Raw genomic sequence first — 14012 nt, 5'->3', positions numbered from 1 at the left:
GCAAACTGCGGCTCTTTGGCCCCTTGAGTGTGGCTCTTCCTAAGCTTTAGGAGTACCCTAATTAAGTTAATAACAATGTACCTACCTATATAGTTTAAGTTTAAAAAATTTGGCTCTCAAAAGAAATTTCAATCGTTGTACTGTTGATATTTGGCACTGTTGACTAATGAGTTTGCTGACCACTGGTTTACACTGTCTTTAACTCAGTGGTTACCAAACCTTTTCTTAAATGGCCAGAAGGCAAATATTTTAGGCTTTGTAAGCTATCCTGTCTCTACCATTACTATTTAATATTACTGTTGTACTGAAAAGGCACCCATGGGCAATACTTAAATAAATAGGTGTGATTTGTTAAAACAAATTTTTATTTACCAAAAAAAATACACAAAAAATGGAGAGGGCAAGATTTGGTCCAAGGGCCATTGTTTGCTGTCACTACCTTAACTTCATAACAACTAAAACAACGTTCATTTTCATTCCATTGTTCAGTCTCCTCTTTGTAACATCCTTGAGACAGATATTGATCACATTTTTAAGAGGACAAGGCTAAGGCTTGTAGAAAGAAATACAGGAAATACCTTGTCCAAGATCACACAGTTCATAGTGCAAGTTATTAAATTCATTTGCCAAGGGAAATGCAAAATGTCCCGTTGCCTGAAAAGGTGTACATATATAAATGCTAATGTTAAACTTTCTAAGGAATTTGTTCCTTAGAAGACTATTTCTGTAAATCATTTTGGAAAATAAACCAAAAAACAGTCTTAATTTATTCATTACAAAAATATATTTTTCATGTATCAAATTCTTTAAAGAAAAATTCCCTTTCATACTGACTGAGTAAAAGGCCTCAATGGAGGTTTTAAGGGATATCTTTTGATTGCTCTTGGTGAGAAAGACATGGGACTGGGAGGAAATGTTTCTTTCTCCTTCTTAAGCAGCCTCCCAGGAGCATGATACTTGACCACAGGGATAAAGATGCCCAGGTTCTCTGCATCCACAAACAAGGAGGATGAATGGTTTCAGACCGGCCTTGAGGCAGCCAGTGGCCTCTTGTAGCTGAAGACTTACCAATGTTAATCTCATCATCAGTCAGAGTGTCTCCAATAAAATCAAACTGAAAGGACTGCAGAGTCTGGGAAAATTTCTGAACAGCTGAGGAATAATCTGCAAAGAAAACAGGAGAAATGGTCAACACTGCTTTACTTTGACCAATATCCTCATCTCTATTAGGGAAAATAGAAGAAAAGCAAAGGGAAATGCTTCCAGCAGGTAACAACTTACATTGAATGATGTTAAACAAACAAACAAAAAGAGATTGCACTGTCTGTAGAAGATTTGAGCAACCAAAACCACACATTAAAGAGGGACAAGGGCAGGTTAGTGAAGTCCTTTTAAGTTATGGGACGTGTTTCATCTTCAATCCCTGTCCTCTTTGACCTTTTCTACTCAAAGCCCGTAAAAACTTAAGCATTTAGTCCTAACCAGTTTGGCTCAGTGGATAAAGCATTGGCCTGCGGACTGAAGGATCACAGGTTCGATTCCAGTCAAGGGCATGTACCTTGGTTGCTGGCACATCCCCAGTAGGGGGTGTGCAGGAGGCAGCTCAAGGGCTCTTCCCATGACAACATAGACAACATCTGGACGTTTTACATATTAACCAGATGACAGCCTGGGTTGGAATACAATCTGGTAGGGGAACAAGTTTGGCTTGCTCACTGAGTATTCACCAAAGGACCTAAAATAAGGGGCACTGAATGTAAAAACTGAAGGTGGTATGGCCAGACACATGTTTAGGCTTTTTTTTGGTTAATAATTTAGAATTTTATTATATAAAAGGTTAATGATGGTATAAAATAAAATCACAATTAGGTACCCATTTGACAAATTATCTTTATTCAAATTTTTAAAATATCACCTCCACCAAGAGGTACAGCCAAACTGTCCCCAGTTGCTACTTCAAGAGTGGTTCTTAGGATCATCATCACCTGGAAGCTCGGTGGAAATACACATTCCCAGGTCACACCCATATCTGCTGAATCAGAATCTGCATTTTTATAGATTCCCTAGGGCCGTGGTCGGCAAACTGCAGCTAGTGAGCCACATGCGGCTCTTTGGCCCCTTGAGTGTGGCTCTTCCTAAGCCTTAGGAGTACCCTAATTAATAACAATGTACCTACCTATATAGTTTAAGTTTAAAAAATTTGGCTCTCAAAAGAAATTTCAATCTTTGTACTGTTGATATTTGGCTCTGTTGACTAATGACTTTGCCGACCACTGCCCTACGGGATTAGTATGCTCTTCAAGTTTGAGGAGCACTGTTCTCACCAAAGTAACTCTTCTGGGAAAACTCAAGTTTGCTGGTTATTTATGGTTCCCTGTTCCTGTTTCTTCATTCACACCTTAGTTTCATCATCCTCCATCTTTACATCTATCAGATACACAGGCCTACTAAGAGTTTTTGCTCTCAGGCTAACAGAAAGTGAGACAATACAAACAATAGTATCTATTCCTTTCAATAAAAAGCTATCTCGGTTTAGCTATCATGATTAAACACAATAAAATGTGTTCAGGCATTTGGCTAGAACAGATTAACCTGTCAATAACTGTATTATCATCTTGTCTATGCCCCTTATTCAGAAATACTTATGTTCAGAGGCCTGACCCTTTGAACACACCATTGATGATGATCATGATGGTGGTGATGATGATGATGATAATAATAAAGGTTTTACAGAGGTCAGGAACTGCAGACCTGGTTACCATGCCTTCTCAAATTTCCACAATTTAGAATCACATTTTCCACTTCAAATCTGGGCCTCATAAGTGTGAAAGGAACACACATACCCTGCCCTCCACATTTCATCAGCAAAGAGAACATGGTTCCATGTCTCAAAAACAATCACTTTTCTCTGGCCTTCTTGGCCAGCAGCAAAAAAGGACAAGCCCAGAATTACCCATGTACTCTGTTTCACTCATGAAAATTGAATTATAATATTCATTATATTTCCCTTTCACACATACCAGAATTTCTTAAATGTTATCGGAGCCAAACAACGTACAGTTATTATGCATTTCTCTTTTAGAATTATCTGAGCATTTCATAAACCACAAATAATATGATTTTCAACATTTATAGTATAATGCATATAGTAAGGATGGAGTTACATTCATTCCCTCTTTATTATATGTACCATTTCTTTTTTAATGTTTTTAATGTTTCAATTATAGTTGAAATACATTATTATATTAGTTTCAAGTATAGAACCACTTCTCTTCTCCATACTTCTGGCCTTCAAAACACTACCTTACATATTCACAGAACCTGAAAAAGTTTATGAAAGTCTTTCTACAAACATTCTCATTTATTCTTCCCAACTATCCAAAGGTAGATATTACTATCCTTACCTTATAAACAAACAAACAAATAAGACAATGCAGATAAATCACACTGAGAAATATGAATAACCATAAATTAACTGCTCTTCATGGAAAAGTATTATTTATTCCGCCTCTGTACTTTGGAAAGTGTCAGGAAAGACTCATATATTTTAGATAAATGAGTTGGGTAAATTCTGGACTCCAAAGAATCAACTGATAACCTAGAAATGCTTGTCATGTATAGGACATTTATTTTCTTATCATCCTTATAATGAATGCATCATTCCAAGGCATGTAAACTAATCATTTTATCCTCCCAAATGCTTCCTTATCTCTGTCTATTAATCCACTATCCCACAATTTTTCATACTATATTTGAGGGTTCTCTCTCCATCACCTTCTAATTTAGTCATGTGTCTTCTATAATGTTTTTCCTCTCCTTTTCCTTACTCATTCCAGATGACACTTTTTTAGGAAATTGAAAATCTCTGTGAATGAGGTAGACTATAAGAAGATTAAGTGGTACAGTAATTAACTAATGTTATATAAATACCAATTTTCTTTCTACCCCTATACTTTTCTATGGAATCATACAGAATATACTTTTATGTCTAACGTATTTAGGACTACAACATGTCTTAGAAATACACCTACACAAAAAAATAAAATAAAGCAGAAGCTATTGGAACCAACATTGTAGGAGATGTGTAAAACAGTAAGAGGTTCACTGCAACCAACCAAAGAAAAATATATATTCAAAATGGCAGGAAAGATTTTTGGTGTTTTCACTAGCCCTTACTGCCTTCATGGCATAGTGGGGTCTTGGTTTAAGCAAGTAGCAGTCTGTTTCCCAATTCCAGACCTCAAACCATAGGAAGCAGAGCAGACTTTATTTACAAATTATTGTGTACATCTATTCTAACCTGTCTGGAAGTTCCCTAAAAGGCTGATCCAAGGTGGTCATCTCAGCTTCATATAGAATGTCAGGCAGGGGATGAAATGGACACTGCTCATAAAAGATACAAGGTGACTACAAACCTACTATATTATCTTGCTAAGGGCTGTCATGCCAACGTGGCATAAATTGGGTGGCTTAAACAATAAAAATTAATTTTATCACAATTCTGGACACTAGAAGTCTGATATTAAGGTGTCAACAGAATTAGTATTTTCTAAGTCCTCTCTCCTTGGCTTATAAATGGCCATCTTCATTCTGTATCTTCTCATGGTCTTCCTACTGTGTGTGTCTGTGTCCTAATCTACTCTTCTTATAGAAAACCATACATGCACAGCTGGCGTGGCTCAGTAGTTGAGTGTCAACCTTTGAACCAGGAGGTCATGGTTCGATTACCCATCAGGGCACATGCTGGAGTTGCAGACTTGATCCCCATTGTGGGAAATGCAGGAGGCAGCCAATCAATGATTCTCTCTCATCGTTGATGTTTCTCTCTCTCTCTCTCTTTCTCTCTCTCTCTCTCTCTCTCTCTCTCTCTCTCTTTCTCTGTTCCTCTCCGAAATCAATAAAAAATATATATATTTTTTTAAAAGAAAACAAGTCATGTTGGATTTGGGTACACCCATATGACCTCATTTACCTTAATTGCCACTTGTAAGGCCCTATCTCAAAATAGAGTTATAACATGAAGTTACTAGTAGTGGGGTTAAGACTTCAACATATTAATTTTGAGGGACACAATTTAGCTGATAACAGCCAAGATTATGGGGGCAAGAGATAATCAGTGGAAACATATAATATACCATCTAAAGCACATAGGAGAAGATAGCATGAGAATCTTTGGGAAATTATGACATTCAAGAGCAGCCAAGTATATGGGAGAAATTTAGAAAGACATGTATATGCCAAGGAAAGATACATGCTCAAAAAAGAAGAACCTTTTACCTCAGGCTGTTCCCTAGGCTCAGAGCCTAACTAAATGGTGGAGTACCCCAGCAAGCACAAAGCCAAACTGAAAAGACTAGAAAAAGAGGCCGGTTTGTCTTTTTTTTCCTTATGTACTTTTTGTTTGCTTGTTTCTTTGTTTCATTGATCTCCTAGAATTCAAGGAAATCTCTGTCAAAACATGAGCTGAAAACAGCTAAAAGAATGCTTTTCAGTGATCACACATGACAAGAAATAGTAATTGCAAAAATAGTTTGTAAATGTCTCAAAACAAATGAACTACAACAGCCTTTAAAAATCAAAATTTTTTAAAATTTAAAAACAACAAACTATAGAAATGGGAGAATCTAATCTGATTTCCTGGGTTGCCACATTATAATAGTCAAATGCCCAATTTTCAACAGAAATTAAAATCACAAAGCATAAAAAGAAACAGGAAAACAAGTCTCATTCAAAGAAACAAAATAATTGACAGAAACCAGAAGACATTGAACTTAGTAGAAAAAGATTATAACAGTTGTCTAAAATATGCTCAAAAGCTAAGGGAAAACAGAAAAAAAGAACTAAATGGAATAAGGAAAATAATATTTCAATGAAATAAGAATGTTAACAAAGGTGATAATCATAAAATGAAAACAAAAAGGATTTTTTATGTTAATAAAAGGGTCAATTTACCAAGAAGATATAAAATTATGAACATATATGCAGCAAATATCAGAGCCCTAAAATATATGAACAAAATTTGACAGGATTAAAGGGAGAAATAGATAGCTCTATAATGATATTTCTGATAATAGATAGAATCAGACATAAGATAAGTAAAAAAAAATAGAGTACTTAAAAACACGATAAACCGCCGAAACCGGTTTGGCTCAGTGGATAGAGCGTCGGCCTGCAGACTGAAAGGTCCCAGGTTCGATTCCGGTCAAGGGCATGTACCTGGGTTGCGGGTACATCCCCAGTAGGAGATGTGCGGGAGGCAGCTGATCGATGTTTCTCTCTCATTGATGTTTCTAACTCTCTATCTCTCTCCCTTCCTCTCTGTAAAAAATCAATAAAATATTTTAAAAAAAAAAACCACGATAAACCAATTGGACATAAGTGACGTATAAAGAAGACCCCATGCCACAACAAAATGCATATTTTTTGAAGTGTACACTGAACATTCTCCAGGATAGACAGTGTGTTAGGCCACAAAACAAAATTTAATAAGTTTTAAAGGGTTGAAGTCATACAAAATATCTTTGCTGATCAAAATGGAATGAAACTAGAGATTAATAATAGAAAGAACACTGGAAAACTCACAAATGTGTGGAAATTAAAAAGCACACTCTCAAACAACCAATGAGTCAAATAAGAAATCAAAGTAAATTAGAAAATACCTTCAGATAAATGAAAACAAATAAACAAAAAATACATGCCAGGCAGTGAAAAAGCAGTGCTAAGATGAAAATTTATAATTAAAAGTGAATACATTAAAAAAGAAAAAAAAATACCTCAAAGAAATAATCTAACTTTGTACATTAAGGAACCAGAGAAAGAAAAGAAACCTAAACCCAAAGACAGCTGAATGAAGGAAATGAAGAACAGAAAAACAATATAGAAAATTAACAAGATGAAAAGTTGCGAGGCTGGCCCTGACTGGTTTGGCTCAGTGGATAGAGCGTTGGCCTGTGGACTCAAGGGTCCCAGGTTCGATTCTGGTCACGGGCACCAAAAATAAAAAAAAATTAAAAATAAAGTTGCGAGGCTGTGTGGCTGAGGGTCTCCCTCCCTCCTTCCTGTAGGCTTTTCCCTTCCCAGTCTCTCTGATAGTAGGAGCTTTAGCAGCCTAGCCAGGTGCCTGCTGCCCACTGCATCTGGGAGAATCTATGAAGCCAATCCAGAGGTGGACTCTTTCCCAGCGGTCACATTGTTGGAACTTTTTCTTAAGGAGAGAAAAGTGTTGGTAGGTTCAGGGTTTGGGGGAGAAACAAAATAGCATAGCCTAGAAAAAAAATTAGCAAAATTAACAAACCTTTAGCCAGACTGAATGAGAAAAAATAGAGAAGACTCAAATTACTCAAAACAGAAATGAAAGCGAGAACATTACTAGCAATTTTACAGAAATAAAAAGGATTATGAGAGAATACTATGAATATTACCAACTTAAATCACTTAGATGAAAAGGCATGAACGGAAGTGGGGTGGGGGGGCAATAGGGGGATAAGGACACATACGTAATAGTTTAATCAATAAAGAAAAAATTTTTTAAAAATGAAAAGGGGAAATTCCTAGAAATATACTATCTAAACTGAGCCATGAAGAAATAGAAAATCTGAATAGATTGAATCTGTGACCAAAAACCTCCCAACAAAGCAGAGCTTGATGAGATGATTTCACTATTCAATTTTACCAAACATTGAAAGAACACCAGTCTTCAAGAGTGGGTAATACTTTCTAACTAATTGTATGAAGCAAACATTACTCAGATACCAAAGCCAGAAAAAAAAAGAGTACAAGAAAGAAAAACTACAGACAAATATCCTTTATAGATAGCAATGCAAAAATTCCCAAGAAAATAACAAACGGAATCGAGAAACATATTAAAAGGATCAAGTTACATAACTATGTGCAATTTGTCCCCAGAATGTAAAAGTGGTTCAATATACAAAAATCAATCACTGTAATACATTATATTAATAGAATTAATGGGGGAATCTCATGGTATCTCAATTGATGCAACAATTTTGATAAGATTGAACACTTTTTCATGATAAAAGAAAACACTCAATAAACTTGGACTAGAAGATAGCTTCCTGAATCTGATAAAGGCCATATATTAAAAACCCACAGCTAACATCATACTCAATGATAAAAATCTAAAATCTTGCCCAGCCGGTGTGGCTCAGTGGTTGAGCATTGATCTATGAACCAGGAGGTCATGTTTCAGTTCCCAGTCAGGGCACATGCCCAGGTTGCAGGCTCGATCCCCAGTGTGGGGCATGCAGGAGGCAGCCGATTAATGATTCTCCTTCATCACTGATGTTTCTATCTCTCTCTCCCTCTCCCTTCCTCTCTTAAGTCAATAAAAATATATATTAAAAAAAATCTTATCCCCAAAGGGAAAGAATAAAACAAGGATTCTCATTTTTGCCACTTCTATATAACATACATTTCAAAGTTCTACACAGAGCAATGAAGCAAGAAAAATAAATAAATTCAAATTGGAAAGGACAAAGTAAAATGATCTCTGTTCTCAGATGACATGATTGTGTATGTAGAAAATACTAAATATTAACAAATATACTATTAGAGCTAATAAACTCAGCAAAGTCACAGGATTCTAAATCAACACACACACACACACACACACACACACAGTTGTATTTCTATACACTAATAATAAACAATTTGAAAAGTAGATGATGAAAACAACTGCATTCATAATACCATTAAAAAGAATAAATACTTCAGAATAAATTTAACCAAAGAGGCAAAAGACATGTACAATAAAAACTACAAAACATTGATGAAAGAAATTAAAAAAAAAACATAAACGAATGGAAAGACATCCATGTTCATGGATTGAAAGACTTAATGCTAAGATGACAATACTACCTAAAGTGACCTACAGAGCCCTAGCTGGTGTGGCTGAGTTGGTTGGGCATTGTCCCATGAACCAAAAGGTTACAGCCAGGGCACATGCCTGGGTTGTGGGCTCAATCTAGAGTACAGGGCATGCAGGGGGCAGCCAATTGATGTTATGCTCTCACATCAATGTTTCCCTCTCTCACTCTCTCTCTCTCTCTCTCTTTCTTCCTCTCTCTCTAAAAAAAATATTTAGAAAATAATAAAATAGATTCAAGGCAATTCCTATCAAAATCTCAATGATGTTTTATAAAGAAATAGAAAACTCTGTTCTAAAAAAAATAAATAGGAATCTCAGGGGAACCCGAATAGGCAAAACAATCCTAAAAAGGAAGAAAAAAGTTGTCCAACTAATAATTCCTGATTTCAAAACTTGCTATAAAGTAACAGTAATCAAAATAGTGTGGAATTGGAATAAGAACAGTCATTTAGACCAATGGAACAGAATAGAGGACCAAGAAATGAACCCTACACAGATGGTCAATTGATTTTCAAAAATGGTGCTAAGACTACTAAGTGTGGAAAGGCATCATCAACAAATGGTCCTGAGAAAACTATACATCCACAGGTAGAAAAAAATGAAGTTGGACCTGTACTTTAGGCTATATAAAAAATTACCTTAAAATAGAGTAAAGAAACACCGAGCCCCAGCAGATAGAGCCACAATCTGTGGATTGCTGATATCTCCAAACATGGTACTCAGGTCTATTCAGAAACAGTGTCTGACACTGTCCTGCACTAGAAATTGGGAGTCATAGCAGATCAACCTAATACAACACAAACCCAAATAGGCAGCCAAAATGGGGAGACCAACCCCAAATGAAAGAATAAGAGAATTCTCCAGAAGAGCTAAATGAAATGGAGATAAGAAATTTGTAAGACATAGAGTTCAGAATAATGATGTTAAAGATGCTCAACAGCATGAGTAAAGATAAAGTAACTAAGGAGAATGACATAGCACTAAGAAGAATACAGTGGGGAGAGAGAAAGATGGCGGATGGCAGGACGGAAGTGAGGGAGAGGATGTGAGTGAGTGAGTGAGTGAGGGGATGAAAGGAGAGTGTGTGGATGTGTGTTTTTTTTGGTGTGTGTGTGTGTGTGTGTGTGTGTGTGTGTGTGAGAGAGAGAGAGAGAGAGAGAGAGAGAGAGAGAGAGACAGTTAAATCCAGCAGGAGCAGCAGGGGCTGGCAAACCAGGCTCTCTTGGACAGGGAGAGACTACCACCACTGTGGGCACTCCCCAGACTGCAGGACTCCGGCACGGAGCCTACTTCATCTTGAAGGGGAGAGCGGCCTCTTCTAGGAAATCATCAGCACCATCACCCAGATAGGTGTTGGACACTGCCCATGACCCAGCAGCCACTCCAACCAAAATCCTGCTGCCCCACCCGCAGACCTGCAGACCCTGGGACCTCCACCTCCAAAGGTGCACCACTCCCACAGCAGTAAGTGCAACTTCCCCCCCTCTCAGCGGCAGACCTCCAGATATCACATTCGCATTTCCAACATTCACCCATTTCCAGCACCCAGACTTCCAGGGCACACTACTCCATAGGAAACTTTTGGGAGCTACTGTGACCCCCGCTGTGTGTGATTTTTGTACAGAAACAGGTGCGCTGCCCCACAGTAGAAATTCTGAATTCCCTCTTCCTGAATAACAGCCCACAGACAACCCAGCTACGCAACTTCAGCACCAGTGCCCCTCAGAGTGTGTCAGAGCTCTGCGAAGGCAAAGGCACTGCTACAGTCGCACATTTGCAAGGAGAAGGCCCCCTGAGACCATCTATCCACAGGGCGCTCTGGGGAGCTGCAATGAGCCCTGGCTGGGTGTGATCTTGGACAAACAGGGATAAACTCCCCCAGCCGAAATTCTGAATTCACTCATCCTAGACACCTGTCCACAGACGCATGATTATGTAGCTTCAGTGCCAGGGCCCTTCAGAGTGCTTCATTGCACTGCCACTCTGGTGAACGCATGGGGGGTGCCCCTGTGAGCCGTCACTGGGAGCATGCACCTATCCACCACAAGTGCAGCAGCAAAAACTGAGTCTTCCCACCCCACAGCTGCAGAACTCTGGACACTAGAGGCACACACTTTGCCAGCACGCGGGCCTCCCAAGCCAACCCCTCCACAGGAAGCTCTTGGGAGCTGGTGTGAACCCTGCTGGGCATGCACTTATAAAAACAGGGACACACTGCTGAGCTGTAGAAATGATGAATTCCCTCTTCTGGGATACCTGACCACACACAACGCAATCCCGTGGCTTCAGCACCAGGGCCTTTCAGAGAGAGTCAGTACACCCTGCTGGCAAATGCACCACAGGTACCCCTATAAGCCAACACTGGGGGCGCGTGTATACAAGCATGAGTCAGCAGCAAAAGCTGAATCTGCCCACCCGAAAACTACAGCACTCTGGATACCACAGTCACGCCTTTCAAGAGCACAGGCCTCCTGAGCCGCACCACCCCAACAGACGGTTCCTGGGTGCCACTGTGAATCCCCACTTGGCACACATGATTTCAAAAAAGGGCGCAAGACAGCAAAAACTGGGACACCCCCCTCCAAGGCTGCTGGCTTCTAGACACCACAGTTGCGCCTTTCCAGCATGCAAGCCTACATCAAGAGAACACAAATAGCTCAAGTAGGGAGCTACGCTACATTACCAAGCCCAGGAGACTTGAAAGGTCACACCAGTAGCACCATCCCCAAAAGAACCTGGGCATCAGCGAATTAGAAGACAAGGTAGCAAAAAACACACAAACACAGCAGAAACTGAAAAGAAAATTTAAAAAGCAAGAAGAGGACATAAGGGAGCTTTGGGACAACACAAAACGAAACAACATTCGCATAATAGGGGTACCAGAAGGAAAGGAAGAGAAGCAAGGAATAGAAAACCTGTTTGAAGAAATAATGACAGAAAACTTCCCTGATATTGGCAAGAAAAAAAACTACGCAAGTCCAAGAAACACATAGAGTCCCAAACAAGATGAACTCCAAAAGACCGACACCAAGACACATCATAATTAAATTGGCAAACACCAACGACAAAATAAGAATCTTAAAGGCTGCCAGAGAGAGACAGAAAGTTACCTACAAGGGATCTCCTATTAGAATATCAGCTGATTTCTCAACAGAAACACACGAGGCAAGAAGGGAATGGAATGAAATATACAAAGTGATGCAAAGCAAGGGACTGAACCCAAGAATACTATACCCAGCAAGGATATCATTAAAAATTAAAGGTGGAATCAGGAGCTTCACAGAAAAAAAGGGCTAAGAGAGTTTATTACCACCAAGCCAGCAATGAAAGACATGCGTAAGGGGCTGCTGTAAAAATAAGAAACAGAAAGGCAAGAAGAAACACAAACATTAAGAATAAAAATGATAAAAACAAGTACTTAACAGTAATAACATTAAACGTAAATGATTAAATGCTCCAATCGAAAGACAAAGGGTAGCTGAATGGATAAGAAAACATGAACCATATATTTTCTGTATGCAAGAGACCCACCTCAGAACAAAGGATTCACACAGACTGAGAAGGAAAGGGTGGAAAAAAATTTTTAAGGCAAATGGAAATGAAAAAAAGCTAGGGTTGCAATACTTATATCTGACAAAATAGACCTCAAAGTAAAGGCCACAACAAGAGATAAGGAAGGCCACTACATAATACTAAAGGGAGCAATTCAACAAGAAGATATAACTTTGGTAAACATATATACACCCAATACAGGAGCACCCAAATACATAAAACAACTTGTGGAAGATATCAAGGGAGAGACAATAGCAATACAGTCATAGAAGGGGACTTTAATACCCCACTGACACCACTGGATAAATCCTCTAAACAAAAAATCAGCAAAGAAAGGGCAATACTAAATGATTCACTAGATCAGATGGACTTAATTGACATCTTCAGAATATTTCACCCCAAAGCAACAGAATATACATTCTTCTCCAGTGCACATGGTACATTTTCAAAGATAGACCACATATTAGGACACAGGAAAAGTCTCTTCAAATTCAAGAGGATAGAAATAACAAGCATCTTCTCAGATCACAATGGCATAAAACTAGAAATCAACTACAATAAAAACAATGAAAAAAATTAAACACTTGGAGGCTAAATAGCATGCTATTAAACAATGATTGGGTTATCAAAGAGATCAAAAAAGAAATAAAAAGCATTCTGGAAACAAATGACAATGAAAACACAACAATCCAAAATCTATGGGACACAATGAAAGCAGTCCTGAGAGGGAAGTTCATAGCTCTACAGGCATACCTCAAAAAACAAGAAAAACTGGTAATAAATTATCTAATCTTGCACCTTAAAGAATTAGAAAGAGAGCAACAAGAAAAGCCCACAGGATCCAGAAGGAAGGAAATAATAAAGATCAGAGCTGAAATAAATGACACAGAGACCAAAAAGACAATACAATGATCAATAAAACCAGAGCTCGTTCTTTGAAAGGATACACAAGATTGATGAGCCTCTAGCCAAGATCACCAAGAAGCAAAAAGAGAGGACCCAAATAAACAAAATCAGAAATGAAAGAGGTGAAATAACAACAGACCCCAGAGAAATACAAAGCATTGTTAAAAAATACTATGAACAACTCAATTCCAAAAAACTAGACAACCTGGAGGCAATGGACATATTCCTAGAAAAATGCAACCTTCCAAAATTTAATCAGGAAGAATCTAAAAACCTGAATAGCCTGATAACTATGGAAGAAATTGAAGCAGTCATCAAAACACTTCCAGCAAACAAAAGACCAGGGCCAGACAGCTTCACAGGGTAGTTTTACCAAACATTCAAGTAAAAACTAAAACCTATCCTCCTCAGACTATTCCAAAAAATTCAAGAGGAAGGAACACTTCCAAGCTCATTCTATGAAGCAGGTGTCACCCTAATACCAAAACCAGATAAAGACAACACAATGAAAGAAATTTACAGGCCAATATCCCTCATGAACATAGATGCCAAAATCCTCAATAAAATCCTAGCAAATTGGATCCAGCAGTACATCAGAAAGATCATACACCATGACCAAGTAGGATTTATCCCAGGAATGCAAGGATGGTACAATATCCACAATTCA

The 14012-nt window shown here is 38.3% G+C and overlaps 1 protein-coding gene across 2 annotated transcripts in view; it reads right to left on the bottom strand.

The window, feature by feature from the left end:
* Window positions 1-14012, bottom strand: part of OPHN1 (oligophrenin 1) — a 479266-nt gene that overhangs the window by 351371 nt on the left and 113883 nt on the right. For both annotated transcript variants that reach the window (XM_005880381.2, XM_005880380.2), the window contains exon 3: window positions 1069-1164. In XM_005880381.2, coding sequence (XP_005880443.1) covers window positions 1069-1164 — 96 coding nt within the window. The remainder of the gene's footprint in view (window positions 1-1068; window positions 1165-14012) is intronic.

The sequence above is a fragment of the Myotis brandtii genome, unplaced genomic scaffold (genome assembly GCF_000412655.1).
Source record: "Myotis brandtii unplaced genomic scaffold, ASM41265v1 scaffold635, whole genome shotgun sequence".
Classification (NCBI taxonomy): domain Eukaryota; kingdom Metazoa; phylum Chordata; class Mammalia; order Chiroptera; family Vespertilionidae; genus Myotis; species Myotis brandtii.
The sequence above is the reverse complement of the archived record's forward strand: the minus strand, read 5'-3'. Positions and strand labels throughout refer to the sequence as shown.